Source organism: Rhyacophila brunnea, unplaced genomic scaffold, assembly GCF_057557595.1.
Source record: "Rhyacophila brunnea isolate RB1 unplaced genomic scaffold, BYU_Rbru_1.0 scaffold_19, whole genome shotgun sequence".
NCBI lineage: Eukaryota > Metazoa > Arthropoda > Insecta > Trichoptera > Rhyacophilidae > Rhyacophila > Rhyacophila brunnea.
Window position 1 is genome coordinate 25,495,769 of NW_028232848.1, and position 24,291 is coordinate 25,520,059.

A 24,291-nucleotide genomic window follows, 5' to 3' on the forward strand; every position below is an offset into this window, starting at 1 on the left:
GTACGTATCTGGTTGGTGTAATTTTAGTTTTAAAACAACAAATTGGTATTAACAACGTTATTTATAGATTAATTGAGGTACTGGGGATTAAAGTGGTGCTTAAAAACGACATATAAGTAATAGAATGAGTTAAAAGTGTTTTCACATCATCGTGATAAATACGTAATAAAATAATTACATGGTAAATGTGGTGAAATTATGGTGCATTATAATGGACATTAATAGGTATATAACAAATACTTTTAGGATACTTGTCTGAAATATACTTAGTATCTTTAAAGTACCTAACATATTTTTTTTTATAATTCTTCGCTTATCAATATTATGGCAACGATATCATTATAAACCTGTGAAGAATATCTCATGTAGAAAAATAAACGATAATTAGTCGAAAATACATAATAGTGCACATATTATAGTAGAGTATGTCATTCTTACAAGACAATGTCATATTCAAATATATTACTAGGTACAATGTAGATTTTTTTAAACTCAGATAAGGTAATCAATTTGTTAGAATATTTAAAAGGGGACCTCGATATGGTGCAAATTCGTCATACAATAAATTATTAACCTACACAAAATTAAAATCACACGTATTCTCACAAATGATGTATACTATTATTATATTAGTCATATAATAACAATAAAATAAACTACTAATATTAATAAATGTCAACACTGTAATCTTCAATAATAAATATTTTTTATTCATAGGATATGATTCTAGGAAAAAGGTATATTGATATTTTTACTAGGTGCGTTTTTAGTAATAATTAATTGTTTTTATTTATTTTTTATAGTAAGGACTTCAAAATCAATTAGTGCCTCGGTTATCCACGAGTACCCGTCACTGGCTATACTAATAATTAAGCTAGCGCTTAAATTAATTATTATTAATTCTAATATATTTCAGATTTTTATGGAGCTATATTATACACATCACCACCACTTTTTCAAAATAACTAATGCTATGCATCAAACTTTTTTTAGATATATTACAATTTGCCCTGACTATTTTCATTCAAAAGCTTAGCACACTCTGTTACATAGATTAACATTGTTATTTTCCGTATTCCATATATTACATTGTATTATAGCCTTAATTGCAGTCGTCAATATTAAAATACTTGATTTTTATAGTATTCAACTGATGCAAGGTACAATGATAGTAATTTATTATTATTTCGTATATTTTAATAAGAATATTTATTTTATATAACAAATTTGAAAATTATGTATATGAGAGTTGAGTTCACATTTACTTTTATAGCGTTGGCATTTGTATTTGTATAATATTATACAAGAAGAAATTTTAATTTTGCCAACAAACCCAAAATGTTTTTAGTTTTATTTAAGGAAATGGACATTTTCTTATATTATACCCAAACGTTTCTGTTATTCACAGGTCTAATAAGAGCCACTGAAGGTTCGCCCCCGGAATATGAGAAAAGGCACGCGATAAAAAGGTTTGCGGGTTTGTACACGGGACCTTATTTTGACCCTGCCACGACGACGAACATCACGGCACAATTGGGGACCCATGCTTATCTACCATGCAAGGTTTGTTAACATACCTACCTAATACTTATGGTAAATTTGAAAATTCTTGGCATATTTTTGCTCCAAGAATTAACTAGAATTTTTTTTAACCAACCTAGCAAAAAATCTAGTTATTATTTTTTCTACTTAGATATTTTATTATATACATAGGTACATTTTTCAAAAGAAAGATATTAATATCACCGTCAATTAATAATAGACAATTTTTAAAATATTTACATGCAATTAACTTATTTTGTCATGATTTTTGGGGTGAAATCCTGGATTTAATAAATTTATAATTCTATTGTGCTATTATCTTAGTATGTAGTGTAACATTAATAATTTATGGATTTTTAAACTCATGTGAAATCATAACTCAATATGGTAATTGAATTATATAGTTAATATTAAATAATTAAATATTTTTAAAAGAGTTAGTATGACATTTTTTTTATTAGAACACTAAGGATAAATTCTAAAATATGAAGAAAAAAATCTGCTGTGGCAGCACTAGATAATAATATGTTGTTAGTAAATATTATATTTCTAATGTCAGACCACCATCAACTGTATTGTTAAAGATTATTATACTATTTTGAATGTCACACTGAAAAAACTTTCGCTTGATATAAATCACTAATAATAATATGTTTTATCTCAGCATTGCAGTGCAATATAAATCATTAATCACGAGACATAATTTTCCTACAAATTAATCTGAAATTATTAAAAGTTTGTTTAGTTATTGGACTCAGTAAAGCTTTCCATATTACTTGCTATAATATAATAAACTGTTTTAATAACAGAAGGTTGTATTGAAACATTTTTGATATAATGACATTATTGTAATATCGTGTTTTTCTTATTGTAAAGGTAAAACAACTAGGAAACAAATCAGTATCGTGGATTAGAAGACGAGACGCTCACATTTTGACAGTGGACAGATACACGTTCATCGCTGATGAACGATTTCAAGCTTTCCTAGTTGAAAATTCTGACACGTGGACATTGCAGGTACCAAAAATTAACTATTTTACGTTTATAATATATATTTTTGAAGTTGTACTTCTTGGCGCGTTTGGAAAATCAGATCAAAGTGTATTTTTGGCGTGTGACATGTAACACATAATTTATTTTTTCACACAAAAATAAACGCACTCGATTGGATTCGAACCACCGATTGTTCGGTTATCAGTCGAACGCACTACCATTACGCCACAGTATGATACTCCAATCGTGACGATTATACAGAATAATATTATTGTTTAAAATTGTTTCGTTGCCTAGGCATCGAAATTATTATATTATTATATTTAGCTTAGAATTGTTCAGTTGCCTAGGCAGCGAATTTATTATTGTCGGCCATTTGTAATTCCTTACGTAAACAAACTATCAAACGTCATAGTGGCAGTTGTTACTTTAAAAATAAAAGCAACGATAACTAATTATATAATTTAGCAATATAAGTTAAATTTTATAGAAATAAACCAACGGCGTTCCAATAAGCGGTCATTTTTCTTGTGTATGTAATTTAGTAAGATAATTAAGAGCTAATCGAAGAATCTAGGTTATCACAAATTTTGTTTTTGTTTTGTTACGCCAAAGAAGTATAACTTCTAACATCTTCATATCCCTGAAAAACACACATAAGTCTCAGCAAAAAGCTAAGAATCAAGAAGGGAAAAAATAAGATAAAGCTTTTATTTAGGAATAAATTGACTTCTTTCTTAACAGTATTGCATAATGACATAAGTAGTAATAATTTTATTGTGTTCTCAATTATTGATATTTACATTTAATATATTTCCAAAATGTTTGTATTTTTATTGAAATGAGTACTAAATTAGCCTCATTTAAAAATGTCAAGTTATAATATTTTTTTAAATTTTAGTTAAAATTGTATTTAACTAATATAGAAGTTTTAATTTAATTTTACGTATTTTTATTATGTGAGATCAATATTAGAAGATAACTTATACCTAGCTAATTATTGTTTTTTCTCTATATAGGTAAAGTACGTGCAAGCTAGAGACGCTGGCCAATACGAATGTCAAGTCAGCACAGAGCCGAAGATCAGCCACTTTATCAGACTCAATGTTGTTGGTGAGTATTATTTTATTCTATTTTTAAAATAGCTTTTTATAATAGCTTCAAAAATAATGTTTATTCATAGTGCAATACAATAATTATTAAAATTATTTTTAATTTAAAAATTTTAAATGAAAAAATTTGTTATACTCTAAATTATTTGTATGAAATCGAGTCTTAATATTTTCACTGATATTTTTCATAATTTGCCAAATTATTATAATATAATTATGAAGTTTCAATTCTATTCTGTTATGGAAAAATATTAATATTACCACAACAACTATAAGTAATATTATTGTAAGAGAATCTAATTTATATAGCGATACCAATATTGACATTATTTTGAATATATTATTATTATTCCTTCATATTTTGCCGCCGGTACAAATCTGACTTACTTTATCTGATCCTAATAAGATCATATTATTATGGGCCTCCACAGAGTGGAGATTTTTAATAACAGATTGTTGTTTTTACGAGAAATCGATGTTAATGTTCAACCTGTAAGGTCCATATTCTGACTCATACACAAATTGAAAAACAATATATTGTGTACTTGGGATCCACGACGTTATAGGCTGACGCTTAAGCCACGCGGCCATCGTGAGGTATTTTAGAGGTGTTAAATAATTCTTAAGCATCTTATAAATAAAAAAAATATAGCAATTTACGCTTAGTATTGATTTTAGTATTGTTGTTTCAAAACGAATTTTAAGTACATAAATGGTTTTCAATTATATTGATTTCGCATAGTTCTAACATTAGAATATCTGTCATACTCCATCTATGAAGCAATATTAAATAAAATATTATGTACCTATTAGAAAATATTAAAAAAAATCTTGTCTGAATTACTATTGTCAATATACAGAAGCCCTAAATTTATGTTATTCAGGTATAATTAAAAAAAATATGGTTAATCTGAATTGAACGCAAATACTCACAAATATTTATAATTATTACTTATCAGATGTATTTTTCAAGAACTACAGAAAAACTGATCTCTTAAAAATAAAAATATGCATTTAAATTAATTAACAGTATAATTTATTAAATATTATCTTTTTTCGATTCAAAGCCCAAATACGCGTATCTCCACAGTGATCAATACGTTATATTAACAGTTATTTTTCAGATAAATATATGAAACTGTATTCATAGAATGCAGAATACTCAATATCGTATTACAACAAACGTAAACAAAACATTACGTAAACAAAACCCTGATAAGCCAATAATATGCTTAATAGGAAAACAAGTGTAACAACTATTCGCTGCAAAGCTAATCTTTAAGCATCCCTAGTACGCTTAGGTGTCAATGAGAAATTGACAATTAAGATACAAATCACGTGGTTTGGCATAGTTTTTCTATTGCGATCAAAGATGAAGGCTTTTTGAAAAATTTAAAGGCCAAAATTATCAAATAGCACCTAATTTTATAGCTCAGCCAAAAATCAAATCATTTTTGTGTATCGAAATGATCCTGGGAGACTGTAACCAGCAATTATAAATTTGTTATATTACCATCACGTTTTTGTTTTTATTATTAATATATACTAACTGAGCCAGCTGGCTCTCGCCAGTCTGTCTCGCTAGGTCTTGCAGACGGCTTGGCGGTATTGTATATTAATATAAACGGCGCCATAGTCTTCCCTTCGGGATGGATTTTCATTTACGTCAGACATTTTGAAATTTCGCTGATTTGTCAGTTTTAAGATTTGCATCTCGTCACTGCCAATACAAATTTGGAGTCATATGCGTAGTCTATTCTGGAGTCAGGCCTTCACAATATCACCTGACACCAATTCAGGCTGCTGGGCCTAGCAGAACAGCTGACAATCGCCGATTGCTACCAATGACATATTAATTTTAATACAATATATGTGTAGATATGTGCATTTAAATATGATAAATAATTATACATCTCATTCATTCGAATATACAGCAATATTATGTGATTATCATAAAAAGCGACCCATTATACCTAAATAAGAATCTCTTTCGGCTCCTATTTACATAATAGAAAAAGGTTAGCAGCATAAAAAACAAATTTAAACATTGTTTTGTTACATTGTCTATAAAAAATAAATGTATGTAAAAAATATAATAATATTTACAAATCAAATTTTGAATTCAAAATTAACCTTAGCCAATATAGTTTCCCGGTGCGGGACATTCATATTGAGACAAATGTTAATAAATAATAAAGCAATACATATTATATCTGAGAGGAATAGACCAATTCTGATAAAAACAGGAATTTATAAAACCTAAAAATGTGGAATCAGCTTAAAGAGGCCTTCATTCAGCAGTGGATTGATACAGGTTGATGACGATATAAATAGGTAGGTATATAAAATCACAAATTTAAAAAAAATATGGCAGTTTATGTGACTAAGAAGAGTAGAATTAGGTTGGGATAACCTTCATCCAGCTGTGGATTGATCTTGGTTGATGATCATAATGACGATATTATGAATGGGTAAATATAATATCAGCAATTTTGATAAATATAGTAATTCATATGAACGACAGAAATACAAACAAATTAGAAAGGCTTTCATCCATCAGTGGATTGATTCAGGCTCATGATGCTAATGGCAATATAAATAGATATAATATCACCAATTTTGATACATACAGCAATTCAAATGACATAAAGGAGTAGAATCAGGCTAGGGAGGCCTTTATCCAGCAGTGGATTGGTTCAGGTCGATGATGATAAGGATGATAGAAATAGGTATAATATCACAAATTCGTTAAACCTATAGTAGTAGAATCAGGTAGCGGAACCCTTCATCCAGCAGTGGATTGATTGTGGTTGATGATGGTGACGATATGAATATGTCGATAAATATAATATCACCGATTTTGATAAATACAGCAATTCATATGACAGAAAGGAGTATAATCGGGCTATGGGAGGCCTTTATCCAGCAGTGGATTGGTTCAGGTCGATGATGATAAGGATGATAGAAATAGGTATAATATCACAAATTTGTTAAACCGATAGTCGTAGAATCACGTTGCGGAACCCTTCGTCCAGCAGTGGATTGATGATGATGGTGAAATTCAAGACTATCAAGAATACAATCAATGTAGAGAGGCCGTCATCCAGCAGCGGATTTATTAAGGCACGCGATAAAAATGGCATTATAAATATAGATAGTATAATATCACTGATTTTCATGTGTAAGTAAGGAGTAGAATAAGGCTGAGGAGGCTTTCATCCAACAGTGGATAGGTCCAGATTGATGATTATAAGGATGATAAAAATAGGTAGATATTATACAATATCACAAATTTTGTCAACTATAACAATTCGTATTAATTTATTTCATTGTTTGCAATGGCAACTTAATATGACTATATCTATAGAAATTAGTAGCCTAGGTAATTATTCAATAAAAAATAGTGCGTAAACAGCCACAAAGAAGTATTTAAAAAAAAAAATCAAATTTGTTATTAATTAATAGAAAACTCATCTTGATTGATATTGATTATTTAACATGCTAATAGAAATGTCACATTTTTTCGATTAATTTTGCGAATTCTAAATTTGAATTCTGACACGTCAAATGAAATTTTTTTGCGAAAGAAAACAAATGACAATCATTGGTCTATAAGTTTGACAGATAAAAAGCAGTGACATGGTTTTAGATTATATTTTCGTAGTAATTAGTGAGGAAAGATGTATTTATTTCTTGTAGCACGCCAATGTGCTACTTACAGATTTGAATAGTTTGGTGGAATATTAATTCTGATTTGTGAAATATCGATTATATAAAAAGTATTAAGTGACAATATAATCAATTTGCCGTAGATGGCTAGCAAGATGCAAAAATGTATGGTGACGGATGTAAAACGCGATTTAAAAACGATATTATCTGTGATTGTGTCGAGTTATATCAAATGTGTGCCCGATTCAAATGGAAGTAGATTCGGGACTTTAAAAATTGAAGTGAATTCCTTTAATAATCAACAAAACGGTGTTTAAATAAAAAAGTTGACGTATTTTCCAAAATCTCTTAGAATAATAATATATAGGAGATTATAAAACATAAAAATCTAAATTTACTTGTTTGATTACCTTTTGCTACGTGCTCTCAACTGACATCTACATAATATAAAAAATACAAATATCGTTTGTTAAAATTCCCTTTCCTGCAAATTCCAAATTTGAATTTTCACGACAGATAAAGTATGCATACTCGTATTTCGGATTCGATTTTAATTTTCTTTGTTTTACTTGGGTGTCAGAATTGTTTTCATGTTGTATGCATAGATACAAATATTTTAATATTGAAGAATGTATTTTGTATTATTTGGTTATGTAAGATAAATGTATATCAATCAATAAAACAACCTCGAGCAAAGCCGGTTACTTCAACTAATCTGTACTAATAATTGTACAGCTAAAATAAATAGAACAATATCATTTAACAAATCTATTTAAATAACGTTATTAAATTTTATAATTAACATAATCCAATATATTTGAAATATTTATAATATAAGTAAATTTCCTTGACCCATCACACAAATAAGAAGTATTTTCATAAAAAATATGTAATAACTTCCCTCAAGTTTAGTGAGACAGGATTGTAGACCTAGTTTCACAGTGTTTTGTTATTTAGCTGCAATAGACGTCGGCTATTGCTCATAAAACATTCTAACCCACTCACCCACCGAGCGACGTAAAACTAATGTTATTTGGCTAATATATTCTCCCGACACCCGTTAAGTTTTGAAAAGCTCCATAAAAAGTACTATAACTTCTACGCAATAAATTAAATGACAGACGCAGCCAACCCTTGACATGTGAGTCACACTTTGACAAATCGATGCATTGACAAAGACATATTGTTGCTCATTCATATCAGTTGTAACAGTTATTGCGGAACTGTAATGGAATTGTAAAATAATTTATTGTAGAGTAAAATTTTATTATTGTATCATAAGCCGGTTTAAATAAACTATTTCAATCATCTATATACATCTTTTTTTCATCCCATATCCTTTATCGAACTGTTACGTCCCCAAAAAGTGGAGTGGTTTAAGTAAGATAGTTAATCACTTTCACTAGTACTTTTAGGTTTCGTAATTTACGAAATTTAAATAGTCTTTATACTTGTAAGGTATTATTTGCTATTTTATTATTATTATACAGAGGACTATGAAAATAGAACTCTGTTAAAGTCTCTTTTGTTTTGTCAGAAATAGCGAAAGAGGGCGGAAATGTTCACAGGAGATATCAAATTAAAATAGAAGAACTTTTGATAGATGTTTGATTTATTAAACGGAGATAAATTATAGTAATACAGATTTATTACAATTGACAGAAAGCCAACTTACATACTAGAGAGACAATGGTCGATAGAGAACTAACAATTTCATAACGTGTGCAATTGTTCATATATGAAAAAGAATAATGTTCTAGAAGTTTCTAATTATCAAACACAAATAATATATTTTATTGTTTTGTAGTTTTCTGGAATTAATTAGAATGAATCAATATTTAAATTGACAATATTATTGATATCAGAGGATGCTATTGTTATCAGAGAAAGTTGCGGTTTCTCTAATTTGAATCTCTTATCTACTTATTGATTTTGTGCATAACAGAACGTCGGTGATAATATCAGCCATTTTATTCTTATCCATCGCTGCTTTAAATAGGGATATAGTACTGATTTAAAATTATTCTCTGAAGTTCTTGAGTCAGGATGTTCTTCTTCTACCAATGTCTCGTTTACCAGAGATCTTCCTTTCAATGATAATATGCATAAGTTGATATTTCTTGGGATGCCGCATGAATGTTTTTAATTGTGATCAAAACTTTAATTCAATAATAAAGCTCAATTTATTTAAAAAAAAAATCTATCATTTATATATATTTTGACTATATTTAGAAAATTTTGTGTATTTTTTGTATATTTAACAGTGACTCCAGAATGTTTTTAGTGTTTATTACAAAATTTAATTAATAACAATAGAAAAAAATAACATTTTATACTGTGATGCATTGAAAGATGGTGGTATATTTAAGTATTCTGTTATAACGTAGTAGATTTTACTACTTAACCAGAAATAAAAGCGTCAGACAAAATAATAAATTTGAATTAAATATAGTGCCGCGCGGATTGAATATTGGACTATAGCGTCGCGGGTCCCAGGTTTGAATCCTGGGTCTGGCAAGTACACATATTTTTATTTCTCAAATTGTGTATTAGTCAAAAGTATGGAACTAATAGGTTGAGAAAGTGGCTGACATCCATTTTTCGTAAAGACAAAATCAAACCCCCATGCTGTGGAGGCCCATATTATGATCTTATTAGGATCGGACATGGTCGAAAAAAATTGTAGAACTTTAAGTCAACGTCGTTCAATAGTGTAATAGAAATTATAAAATACATCGAGAATATTGGGTATATTTGTTAAATGAATTAAAGAGCTGATGTTACATTATAGTCAACATTCTATTCATTTCTTATTACTTAAATCAATCGCAGTATTCCAATTTAACAGTATAAAATGTACAAACTACTCATTCAAAAGGTTATAATGTATTACATAGTTAGCCAGTAGAGTTAAATTATTAACTTATCAATGCACAAAAATATTTATTATAATATTGAAATTTAAAAACACAATATTTTCAACTCATAGATTCGATTGCAGAGCTTTCAAGCATTTAAATTCTTTGAAAATATAATGATGATTGACTGACTAAATCTACTATAGATATACCGACCCAATTTTTATTAATTATTATGGAAATCAATTTCTAAGAATATCATTGGCATCTAGAATTCGTACCCTCTTCCTAAGGATTTTCTGACATCTATTCATGCTTAGTTTAGGTGGATCTATGCTATGTTATTGTATTTATAAGATAAGTATAGACGGTTATGATAACAGAGAGATTGTTTTCGCGTTTATGTGTGATCTAATTCTATTGTGTCTATTATAAACGAAGCATTGTTGATAGAGTACATGTCCCTCATGTTGTAGATAAATAAAGATAGATTGATTTCGTGTGTACTGAAAGTAAGCCTCAAAGCAGCATCCTCCATGTTCACAGCCAAGTGCGGTTTTATTTATGATATTGAATCTTTGACCAAATTTAAACATTTTCGAGAACACTAAACTTAGTATACACACTTATTGTCGATATTGTGTATTGATTTTATTATAAGCCATCCAACCATGTACATCGCTCAAAGTTTACATGTATATTGGAAAATCAACAATAACAAAACGGAAATCAATCAATCACACATTTGAAGAATCAAAACATAAAACATAATATATATTTTTACTACGAGTTTTATGTATTTTACGCGTATAAATATGTCATGAAACTTATCTAATTGATAAATAAGTACAATGATTGAGGAATTTAGTCTAAATCAACCAAACGATCATTTTTACTTTTATAAAATTAAAATTCAGAAGGTTCAGAATCAAAAATGGTTGTTATCAATTTTCATTCAATTACGACCATTTTAAGGAAACAATATTGTACCTAGAATACTAAATTTACTTTCAAAACAACCATATTTTTCATTTTCAAAACCTACCCATTTTCACAATTTGACATAATAATTTTAAAACTTTTATGAGAGTATTTTTAAACAATAAATAACCTTTTGAGGGTTACTTAATTGTCAACAATTCGGTTTGCGGAGCTTTGATGATAAGGTATTAAAGTCTGAGTATCCAAAAGAGCATAGTTAAAGTGAAGATAAGTAGATTATAGCAATGACTCAAAGTCCGCATTTAGAGTTTCACATATTATATTGACTATTACAACGTTAAAAATTATAAAAATAGAGATAAAAACAACAAGTTTATTCCAATATGTGTTTGTTTGATTATTAAGCAAAATTTTAATAAACATTTCTCAGAGAAAAGGTTATTTTTTATATACTGCATTTAGGATAGAAAATGGTAATTTACATTATTTATTTTTATATTGCTGAAAGTGACAAAAACATGCAAATGCAAAGTATTTAACGTAAAGAATGTAGTCAATACACTAAGCGCCCAATGGAAATATATTTTTAAGTAAAATCATGCCTCAATTTACTCTAACACCTAAATCCACCGTTCAGCAAGGGTAAAAAAATGTATATAATAATGGCGTAAAATATTAGGTCGGTTCATAGATTTTAATACACCGAAGCTACGAAATTCTGACAAAATAACAGTATTTTACCGTACCCACCCATGCCTAGGGGCGTTCCAGCCCCGGGACTTATACGCCCGTGACTTCGGCCTCTCTCCCCGTTCATTTTCCACCCCTCATATAACGCCAGGGGTAAGTTTACAACCACCATAAATGAAAGTGTAGCGGCGCAGGCGACGCCCATCGGGAGTAAATCGCGACTCTTATTTCCTATTTTACTAAACGCAGCCTGCTTTTTATAGTTTTCCCATACCTGCTGCTACGGCGTAGCTCCGTAGAGGCGTAGAATTAGCTTTGGCGTAGACCACCAACGTGAAACCTTTCGTGTAAGACGTGTAAATTATTATAGCGCCTAGGATTTCACTTTGGTCTCAGAAAAAATGGTATGAAAAATATTTTCAGTATTGCCTTGGCTAAATAATTCATGGAAAAAACTAATAACAATAATGAGGACATATTTATTTTTAACAGTTAATAACTGTTGTTAATAATAACTGTTTACAAACGCTGACATCTAATGAAAAAAAATACTTTCACAAACAATTCGGATTATACCTAAAGGGTTTAAGAATAATAATTAGTAATACAAAATATTAGTGTTTGCACATTTGAAGGCATTTCCAAAAGTTCTATTAGTACCTACGATTGAGTTTATGTTATGAGATATTCTACAAATTTATCTGTTTCACTATTTTGATATAATAATATTTGCAATTTTTGTGATTTTTTATCAAAATATTCTAAATAGTTATGATTTTATGTTTATTATAATACTAATTTGAGAAGTTTCCATATCAGTTTGATTCTGTTAAACACGTCTTAAATCTTATTAGTTTATACTTTACGCATTTATTCATTTGTCAAAAATGCAATTAATGCATTGCATAATGCATGCAATTTTATTTAAACACGGCAGTTACAGTGGACATGGTGTTAAAATAAAACAGTTTTAGTTCTTATTCACAGGTGCCACTGCCAATAATTAAAAATAATGTAAAACATTTACTAATCGATTACTATTCTGACATATTTATTTTCGTCCAACGTTTGATTAAATATTTTTGAAAAATATAAAATAATAATTGTTCCATAACCCGTAAGGCTAAAGCCTATCATTTATATTTTTAGTTATTAATTTGGAAAATTATTCACGATATCAGTAAATATTGGAAATGGTTCAAAATAAAATATAATTATCTATGTTTTATGTATAAATTAAAGAACAATCAGAAAATTTGTTCAACATACGTATTATTAATATTCTATGGTGTGGTTTATGTATTTAATATTATAATATTAGCTGTTTTGAACCAGTATTTCTTTAGTTAAGGATAGGTTTTCGTTATTAATATACTCTAGTAGGGAAGGGTGGAGGTAGACTGTTAAGATACGACATAAATAGTGCACACTAAACATTGTCAGTCGATCGTATTTGTTTTCATTTAACTAAGACTAGAATGTATACATAGACAGTGTTATTATATCATACATAATAACACTATATATTATTATTATCGTATTAAGTCATACATAATCTTGGATATTTTATAGATAGAAAAATATTTTTTATCGATTATGGCTTAGTTTACGCAGGGTTTAATTGAATTTTAAAAACTTACCAGCATCATCTGCTAATTGTATTCCTAGTTCAATGAAAACAAATAAGTATTACTGACAAAGTTTTTTTTTCGACCATGTCCGATTCTAATAAGATCATATTATGGGCTTCCACAGGGTGGATGTTTGCATTAACAGACTGTTTTTACGAGAAATGGATGGCAGCCAATTGCTCAACCTATTAGGTCCATACTCTGACTCATACACAAATCAAAAAACAATATGTATACTTGCCAGACCCAGGATTCGAACCTGGGACCCGCGATGCAATAGGCCGACACTCAAGCCGCGTGGCCATCGTGGGTGTAATGTTCACTATTTATGTAAAATCTTAACATCGTATCTTTACCTCTCGCCACTGATATACTCAAAAATGTAAGTATAATATCGATGCATAGCTCATTTAATTTTAGACACACTGTAGACACACATATTAATGTACTATCTTCTAAACTTATATTTCAAAGTAATAAATTCAATATTAAATACCTATTAATATCCTTAATTGAATTGTAAGAACGTGGATACATGGTATGGTGTAAGAAACCTATAAGTATGTTGTCATGATACCAGCTATAAATTAAAATAGTAGCATTTATCCATATCAAAACTTAAACTGACCCAAATATAATATTTTTATATCGTAGGCAAATGCTATTTTGAAATACTTTATAAAAAAACATATTTTAGCTTTCCAATTAAAAAAACCTTCAAAGGGATGTTATACGGTTTGGTATTGGATAAGTGCGAAAACGATATTATTAACAAACACCATCTGCTAAAAATATAACAAAGCTTTTACATTATTTAGTCACTTTTCAGTTTTCTTTACAAAAATAATGGTGACAGAAATAGCTGTTGCGTACCTACCAGCCGAAGCATTTTTTATACTCTATTTTTATAAAATATTTTTAGCAATCTCTTTAGTGCGTTTCTGCTATAAAAATATTTCTTCGAAAGATACTTTTACAGGGTTTATTCATGGTTTTATTTTTTGTACTATTACAAGTAAATATTCATTAATTTGTAAATATAAAGTAAATAATCCTAAACATAAGTGTAGATACTCCCTTCGTTGCATTATTGATATGTTCAAAAACTTATTTAATAGTTAATAATGGATTTATATATACATTTCTAATAAAAGTACCTATAACAGCTTTGCTATATTATAATATTTGTTTTCTTAATTTTTTATAACGACCATTATAATTTATGTTATGTAATTTAACTCAAGATAAAAATATTAATAATTTCATTAACTTTACTTATGACGTCCACGATGCTTGAGAGGCTAAACGTAAGGCTTATAATGACGTGGGTCCCGGGTTTAAATGCTGTGTCTGGCAAAAATTCAGAAATTATTTTTCAATATAATATCAGGATCCAGCGTATAGACCAAATAGGTTGAGCAAGTGAACATTGAATTCTTATATAAAATAAATCTGTTAATAATCCTTTTTGTGAGGCGGCCCAGATTCACATAAGATTCCTGTGCAAATTTAAAAAAAGAACAATTTGCTTAAAATTTAGTTGCGACGTCCTTTTGCATGGTAATAACTATCACTATATTGTTTTTATTGAATTTTCACTATGCGTGAGATAGTATAACTAGGTAATACATGTTATGGGTTGATATGTCAGTAGAAAGAGCTTACACTCGACGATTTGTATGAATAAAATAAATATTAAAATTTTGAATACTGCACAAATAGTGAAAAAGTTGCAATAGTAGAAGTAAAAAAATAATAGGTTTTTAGGGAATTACATACGTATTGTGACCTCATTGGAAATCGAATCCGGAGCCCCTGGACGAAAAACCAGCATCTTACGCACTAGACTATGAGGGCGTGAAAGAATTCGGTATCCTAATTCTATAGGGCCACAATGACCAAGCGACCGATGCATTGGCTGATAGTGTCGTGGGTCCCAGGCTTTTAAATCTTGCGTTTGGAAACTACACATATTGTTTTACGAATTATCAAAGTAAAAGAAGTAAGATATTTTATAGAAAAACATTTCAATATTCAACGTATAAAATAAATGTCTTTTCTTTATAATTTGGGATAAAATAAGTGAAACGATTTATTCGATGAGTCATGAAATTGAATAATCCTTTCTGGCATGAAATAATAATTATTCAATCATATACGGGATTATTTGGGTTCATATTTTGATATACTGTAAAATTTCCTTGTGATGTGCAAAATTCTCTTCGACTAGATAAAAAATGCATTTTTGTCAAAAATCAAGGTATAAAATCAAAATTATAATTTATGCTTACATCTTGAACTAAAGTATTGAGCTATGTATTTGAAACCCTCTTACCTACAATTTTGTTCCAAGATTCATCAATATATACATTATGTCTTTATGAAACACAAACTTTCCCACACTATACTTATATTGGAATAATACTTTAGTAATTGTAATCATATTGGTATAATGGGCTTATTTTCCTAAAAATTCTCAAATTGTTCATTATTGCATACTATAAAACTCAGTTGCATATTAACTTAAAATAGTATATATTATATAACTCTAATCGAATAGAAACAAGACCTACATTTCCTGTAAGTTTTAAATAATTAAAATAATTAATATTTATTAATATAAAAACCACCAAACAATGCAGATGAATTCAAACAAAAAGTATTGTTAGTACACCAACGTCTACAATTGTATCATCCGTGCATAAGACGTTACTCAATGTCTCAAAGAAAAATTACCTCGTGGAAAAACTCATTTTACTCGTGAACGGTAAATACATTTTCATGAAATGAATTTCCCCATCTTCAACTTGCTCTGCTGTTTAACTAGCGAATTTTGATTGGATACACTTTTTACAATACTCCGTATGTATTTTCTGTTATTTTATTTGTTTTGTGTAATACGGTGGATATCGTACTGTTAAGGGGAGACATGTTCAGCGTACGTCAAAATTGAGCTTTTATGCTATTTTAAAAGCATTATCCTGGACATTCCTTAAACGTTGTAGATAATCTATTTACATAATTTTGAAGGCTAATTATCCATTATATTTATTTTAAACATTTGATGACTTCATAAAGTATTTTTATCACATAAAATAGTATTCTTTTAAACCTCTCGCTCTAATGTTTTAGTATATAGTCATATTTCAGTACGTCCATGTGAAGTGGTGTTAAGATTTTTTATATTTATTAATTTTTAAAAGCATTTATAAAACTATTAGTAAAATTTATGTCGACAATATTATAGTGAAATATTTACAATAAAAAAATATTTTGATAATCTCTGTGATCCCAAATTTGACAAGAATTAGGCATTTTATTATTCAAAAAATGGGCAAGATTTACACATTTAAAGATAATTTTAAAGCTATTGATTATAAAATATGTCTTTGAATATTCAAATGTGATACTACGAATTATGTTTGCTTTATAAAAATTATTGACCTAAGAATAAGGTAGTATTTCTTTGAAATATGCCATTTCTATTGGCATTTCCCAGTGGCTAAGCTACAACATACGCCAGTAGCCATAAATTGATAAACGATAAATGAAATAGGGAGTAAGATTATGTTAACGCGCGTATTTGAACATGTACCGTTTTAAAAAAAATCGGTAAGGTACATGAGTACGCTAAGCATGTGGGCCGTTAAACTGAAAATATATTACAAAATATGTGGTACTCGTATCTTGTATTCTACAATTCACTTTATTGGGTGAACAATAATGTACTAAGTCTAGAATTGTGATAAGGGGTTATAATTATTCCATAATTTTAACACCATGAAGATGTGAGGCCTCTAACAATAAAAATTAATTATCAGTGTTTAATATTTGTTGGAAAATTACGTGTTTGTACACCAGGCGTAACCAGTTAGTTTTAACTTTAGTTTTATTATTATATCGACTTTATTTTCAAACTAAAACAATGTAGATACTTATATTATTAGCTAATATATCCACTCCCTGTACGACATTCATGAAAAATAAAATTAGACGTGTCAACATCTATTTATATATCACTTTAAATAATTGGTTTCTGTGAATAAATTTTGAAGCGTTTTTGAAGATATTGTGAAAAATTTAACGTAGTATAAGGACGCATTGTATCATGTATATGTAAATAAAAATTTAATAATAATAATTACAAGATAAAAACAAGTTTTTATATGCAACGTTTTTAAATTTTCTGTTGAATTATTATGCTCAATATGCTCAATATGCTCAAACTTGTCCTTCACATGAAGTAAATAAAAAACAAACAAACAAATATAGAATACTGAAATAATGTCATTTTGACATTTCATTTTGATTTCCATAGTAACGCACGTATATATTAATAATTAAGTTGCTAGGACCACCTCCTTAGCAACTAATAATAGTATTTTACTTTTTACGGATTTTTCTGAAATAACTTTCCATACAAAACAGAATTAACTGTAAATGAATTCAATTCTGCTTAAAGATGGCTGAAAGTAATAAAAGAATGTATTGGCATCGTGTTCTGATATATTCTAAAAGTCTAACTAGTTGGGAAGTTAGTTAAAAATCGATTGCAAGATTTGTACTGGACAAACAACCACCGGACAAACAAGAATACGAGCTAATAAATGCGTTGTTATAAAAATAGCAGGGTTGAAAATATGGTTTCTCCGCTTATGCCAGACAATGCCGGAATCGATTCGTATTAAATTTACCAAGTAAAATCATAGTTTTTTCGTGAGTTAACGGGTTAACTTGTTTAATCTCTATATTAAATCATTATATTGAAAATTTGGATATTCGTGCTTTTTATTCAGTGATAATCTAATATACCCCTCGACTTTTCCTACATGAAATACGGACAAAAGTAGACAGATGACAAAATGACTAAATAGGGTGATTTATTTTTTATTTTTAAATAAATAAAATAGACAACGGCTGGAAAAAGGTATACACCACTCAACTTACATCTCACCCTACAAATATTCCGCTTTTATCTGATCATTTTACCTAATAGTGATTAAATTGTAATATTAATTCCGGGTAAACACGCGCACAATGGCCGAGCAGTATCTCAGGTCTAGCAAAAAAATTAATTATTGTTTTTTTCAATGTGCATTTCAACCAATAGTATGGACCTAATAGATTGAGCAAGTGGCTAACATATTATATTTCTTGTGAAAATAAAAAATGTTGATAGATACACTACTCTGTAGAGGCATATAATTATTGATCATCTTATGACTGAACATATTAAAAAAACCGCGCATATGACAATGGAATATATTGATTCGTGACTTTTTTTGTACATCATCTCAACACTTCACTGCTACAATCTAATTACTTAACCTTAACCAACAGTTATTGCAAGTTCATTATTTTTTTTATCTCCACTTGTAACGTCTACTAATATTGTAGTAATTAATGCTTCGAATCTTTCTGAAACGTTTTATAAATTTTCTAAAAAACAACATATTGGAGTGATCCGTGACATCGATTAGTAATTAAAGTAATACCCACTTTGATTTAAATTACAAAATCCGATAGCCAATATTAGCTCAATTTAGAAAACGCTTAAGAGAGTATTAGTTAAAATTTGTCGTAATTAAGTATGGTACCATTAGCATAGTGGTATATGTGTGTGGTCGCGAAACCCGAGAGACTCGGGTTCGATCCTGCAGAGTGTCCCACTTTTTTTCAAAAAGATTTTTTGTATTGGTTATAATTTATTTTCTCAGAAGTGTTTTCAAAATTATGTATGTTCAATAATTAGAATGTTACATTAATAATGAAACAAAATTAAAGCATTAATAATGAAATAATGAATAAAAATATTAGTTATTTTAAAAGCACAATATATTATGTTTTAGTTTTCATCCATATTAGTCGATATGTTTTTCGTAGATGTATAACGATATAAACAGTCAGTGTTATATGAATAGTCATAACGGTGATCAAAGGGCAAACATTTGATAATTACATAAAAACAGTTCAACTTTATTATAAAAATATAGATTATTTAATTGAATATTTTCTGTTTTATTTTTTTCAGTTCCAAAGATAGAAATCGTAGGTGATTCAGAGATCTACGTAAAGGCGGGAAGTACAGTCAGCCTGAGATGCGTGATTACTCGCTCTCTCGAAGAACCTGCCTACATTTTCTGGTACAGAGACAGCGAAAGAGTGCTCAACTATGATCGCACACTCATAGATATCCGTATGGAACGGATAGGTGCTGATACGACGGTAAGATTATAGTCATATATTTTATTAAATATTTATGTTCAATATAGTCTATCTTTACTAACAATAATATTATTTTAAATTCAAAGACTTTGGTGAATTTAACTGTTTAAATTTTTTTTTTTGTTATTCTCCGTTGTAACATTTCATTCAGAAAATATTATCTAAAAAAAAATCTGTGATAAATTCAGTATGATAATATAATATCATTGTTAAGCTGTTAAAACATTTAATATTAAATTTTAATTAAATTGCAATTATATTAAGGTACTCGTACTATAAATAATAATAAAGTGTTATCCAAGTTCTCTTACGAATTTATTTTTAACCGCAATAAAGCCAGTGTTTCAATTTAATTAAATTTATTTATTTTTAACATATTGTGGACATTACAAATTATAAGTTTAAGACGTTCACACCATGACATTTAGAAACAAAGAAATATAAAACCGTATTACATAAAAAAGAGATAGATAGTAAGTTATTAAACAGTAGAAATGTGTACATACAAAAAATATAAATTAGATAGGTACAAGGAAGTACACCGGATAAGTTTAGCAGACCCTATTTTAAGAATTTATAAAACAACGTCCACCTATACTCATCATCACTTGGGTGGAATATATCATGAGTTTGTATATCATGTGGCCCAATCTTGTTAGAACCAAATGATTTTTAAATCAAAATCTTCTAATTCCAGCCAAAATAAGTCAATTATCATTAAATTGTCTATAGCCAACGCCATTGCACTAAACGGTCGCTTTTTCATCATTTTCAAATAAGTGCAGCCCGATGACGCCTCCATCCAAAAAACCTCACCAAGTAGTAACTTTCACAGTGTATATTGGCCTCTCTTAAATCACGTGTAGCTATTTGTTGCCACAAATATAACTTTTTTGACTATTAACGTACTCATTGAGGTGAAAATTTGCTTAATCAGTTAAGTTAATTCTACTTGAAAAATAATCGTTGGTTAGTTTTTCCTTCATTACCCGTCCGGCGAATCTGCGATGCTGGCTGTAGTCAGTTGGTTTTAGTTCTTGCATGAGCTGGATCTTATACCTGTGTAGGTAAAGGTCTTTATAAAAATTCTCCACAAAGATCCGGGTGAGAAGCCAGGTTTCTGCGATCCTCATGAAATCGACATGTCTGGTTCTTTGGCCACACTTTTAGATATAGCAGCAACATTTTTACCTAAGCTGGCTGAAAAAACATGAACGGGTATCAGCAATCCAAAACACTAGCAGTTTTTTCAATTTTTCTAATCAGCTCGCAACAAAATACAGCCTTCGGTTGTGTGATAATTTATATCAAATACTGACCTTATTTTTTTCACTATAATTTTTTTGTAGGTTGCAGTGGAGTATTATTTGTATTAAATTGTACATTTTCAACTAATAATAATATGTTGAAAAATACGCGCAAAATATTTAACAAGTAACAAATTACAGGACTGTGATATTCATACTGCGAGTTGGATAACTCTTTATATTGAATGTATTATATGGGTAAATGATTATTATAATATAAAAAGTGTAGGTATATTACATAAGCGTTCTTTATTATATTATCTGTCAACGGGTGTACGTGAGCAAAAACTTTGCAGACCTCTGGTCTAGAGGTATTTTTCTAATCCGTCTAGCCACTTCAGTCGTAGTCGCTCAATACGCTATTGTCCGTCTGGCTTTGTCGTGGTTAAGAGCTTCGATTCGTCTTTGTATCTTTATACAGTTTACGATATCTAGCTTGTTGTATTATACTCGTACAGTTTGGTATAAACCGACACCGCTATATAATATTAAATAATATATAATATATTTTTATGTATATTTCAAAAAATAATGAATATTACAAAACGTACTAAAGTATGGTTATTTCTAAGTTTGATTCCATACAACTCATGTATAAAGTTTACTCACTGTCTATACAGTTTTTCTTATATGCTTACAGCTGTGAGTTGCGGTTTTAATCAAAATAATATACTTTCCAGACTAAGTCAGTCAAACTTTCGCGAAATTCTCTCATCTTTGCTTCATAACTTCCTTAACCGGAACGATAAATTCATAGAGCAAGATAGAGAAGTGTTCCATTAAGTACGGCGCTAGCTAAGGGTTAAACCCTACTTGCTTTGAACAAATTACCAGCGACATCCTACAAATCCCGCCATTTAAACAAGGATCTTGAAAATAATTACAAGTACCTGCGAATATCTCCAGAGTCAAATAGTTATGTTATGAACCTACCTTTATGTTATTGGGTTACCTACAGCCTAAAATGTATACATTGTGCTGTGTAGGTATGGAACAAACCTCATTATTTTATAATTTAAAATAACAAAACCTCTCTTGAATATTGTTGTTTGTAATTATTCTTTTATATTAATTGTACTTATTTTTACGCCGGTTACAATTATATAATGGTGTTGAAAGAAGGTGTTTGTTAATTTAAGCCTTATCACCATTTATTGTTATATTTGGGAAGATATTTTGAGTTTTATTATTTTTTATTTATTAAGGTTAACAAACAGTTACATTAATTACAAATATGTATAAAAATAGATTAGTGAAAAGATGTTGCAACCAGCAAAGTTTCCATATATAAATTATATTATAATTAAACTTAACACGATAGAAAATAAGAAAGTAAGAATAGTACATAAATATAAAGAAATTACATATGAAAAATAAGGAAAAATATTGAATAGTTACAAACAAAAAAGGAACATTTTTTAAATATATAAGTATATTATATTAAATATGTGTATTAAGAATTATTGAAATTTATACATAATATAAGTGAACTTATATTATGTAGAATTAATATATAGAACAAAAAAGACAATAATAAGAAAGGAAAAAAAACATACTTACGTTTAAAACTCGATTAATATCCATTATACAAAATGTTGGAGATAGCGCGTTTAAACGAAAGAGGTGAATTATTCAAAGGATCAACGGTGGAAAAATACAAATTGTAGTTTAAACAATATCGCCTAATAAAAGAGTTTTGCGCATAATTAGAAACACAACGACTGACATGGTACAAAGTTTGGTTTCGCGTAAATCTTGATGGACAATAGAAATCCAGTCTTTCGAGTGGGTTTTGGATAAATGTGGATAAAATAACGATTTTCTTAATAGTATTCTTGAAATTATTAAACTTTTTAGTAAACAGTAACAAATTCAATGTTAATTGAACATTTTTGTATTATCTTCCTTGCATTGCTTATATATTATGTACGAGTAAAATCTAAATGAAATGACGAACCATATTAGTGTGTAATTAAAAAAAAAAAAGAAACGGTCAATGAAGTGAAAAATGCAAAATTAATAATATTAAAAATGGAAAAGAAACCGAAATGTAAGAAAGGATTGTATGACCTTGAGCACTAAAAGTTGTTTGAATTTTCTTTTCAGAAAAAAACTATTTGTATCAAAAATCACTATTGGTAACGAGGTCACCATTAACAATAAATGATATATTATATTGTGTCTGCAAAAGGTACAGGTCCTAAGTTAGAGGAAAAATTTTAAATGACAAAAAAATCAACGCCTCTCACTTAAGTACTAAATTCCACACTGAAATGATAAGAGAACTTTACAAAATTAAATAAATTTCTGTATACCTTTAGTTTGCCAGTAAAGCAGTTATTTTAGACTTATCTCCATTTTCCTATTGCATACTGATTACAATTTTTGGTATATTTGTCGAACAGAAGCTATCGTCGGAATTTACGTCTTAAATAGATGTAATGAAACTATTCATCCACGTTTTTTTATCTATTACAATATTTTCAGGTTGGCACCCTTGTAATATACAATACAAGGAAAGATGACTCCGGTAACTATTCTTGTAGTCCTTCAAACCTTGATCCAGCGAGTATGCTGCTTCATGTACTAAATGGTAAGCATCTACATTTACAATATAAACAATTATTATGACTACTTATTTAAGATATTTCAACAGTTAAAAGCCCTAAGGCTTAAAATACATAGTACAAGACGTGATATATCAATAATTTATTACAAAGACATATTATTATGTAGAAGCAGCTATTACATCATCACAAATGTACTATCACATTATGCAAGTGTTAAAAAGGTTTACGGTTACATTTCATAAATTTGTATTTATAAAATATTGTTATTTTCATAGCGACCGTATGGAATTTGTAATTTTTTAACTGACTTATTTTTCATTATAAACATAATAATATAGGTATAAATTTATATATTATATATAAATATATTAAATATTACATTTTATATATTGTCTCTGTTCTGGCAGAACACACTATCTGGAGAATACTAGTTTTAAGTAATTTGACTTTGAAGTTAAAATGTTTGAAATAATGGTCAATCATGTGAGCTTATTAAGTAATCGTAAAAAGGATGACTTAAAAATAAAGACTGTTTATTTATTAAGAAGGTTTCCAGACGGTAATATTTGAAATAAGGAACATTTTGGTACTAACTCAATATGTCATGTTTTCGAATTAGTGTCTTCTGCCAGAACAGTGACGAAATATATATATATATATATATATATATATATATATATATATATTTACTACTAATAATAAATAATTTGACAACAAGAAATCATTTACAATTCTTTAGAATAATAAAGTCA

At 28.7% G+C, this 24,291-nt stretch overlaps 1 protein-coding gene across 1 annotated transcript; it reads left to right on the top strand.

Moving 5' to 3' along the window:
- Positions 1–1,153: 1,153 nt before the first annotated feature.
- LOC147072867 (lachesin-like) lies at positions 1,154–23,600 on the top strand. The gene is made up of 6 exons (XM_085945742.1): positions 1,154–1,160; positions 1,409–1,563; positions 2,419–2,559; positions 3,555–3,648; positions 19,469–19,662; positions 23,457–23,600. The coding sequence occupies exons 1-6, from the start codon at positions 1,154–1,156 to the stop codon at positions 23,598–23,600; spliced, it is 735 nt and encodes a 244-aa protein (XP_085801868.1).
- Positions 23,601–24,291: the final 691 nt, after the last annotated feature.

What these genes read in the sequence shown, in the direction of transcription:
- LOC147072867 (XM_085945742.1), top strand. An exon ending in TATCAGACTCAATGTTGTTG is followed by an intron (nt 3,649 to 19,468) that starts GTGAGTATTATT and finishes TATTTTTTTCAG; the next exon opens with TTCCAAAGATAGAAATCGTA. An exon ending in GGATAGGTGCTGATACGACG is followed by an intron (nt 19,663 to 23,456) that starts GTAAGATTATAG and finishes CAATATTTTCAG; the next exon opens with GTTGGCACCCTTGTAATATA.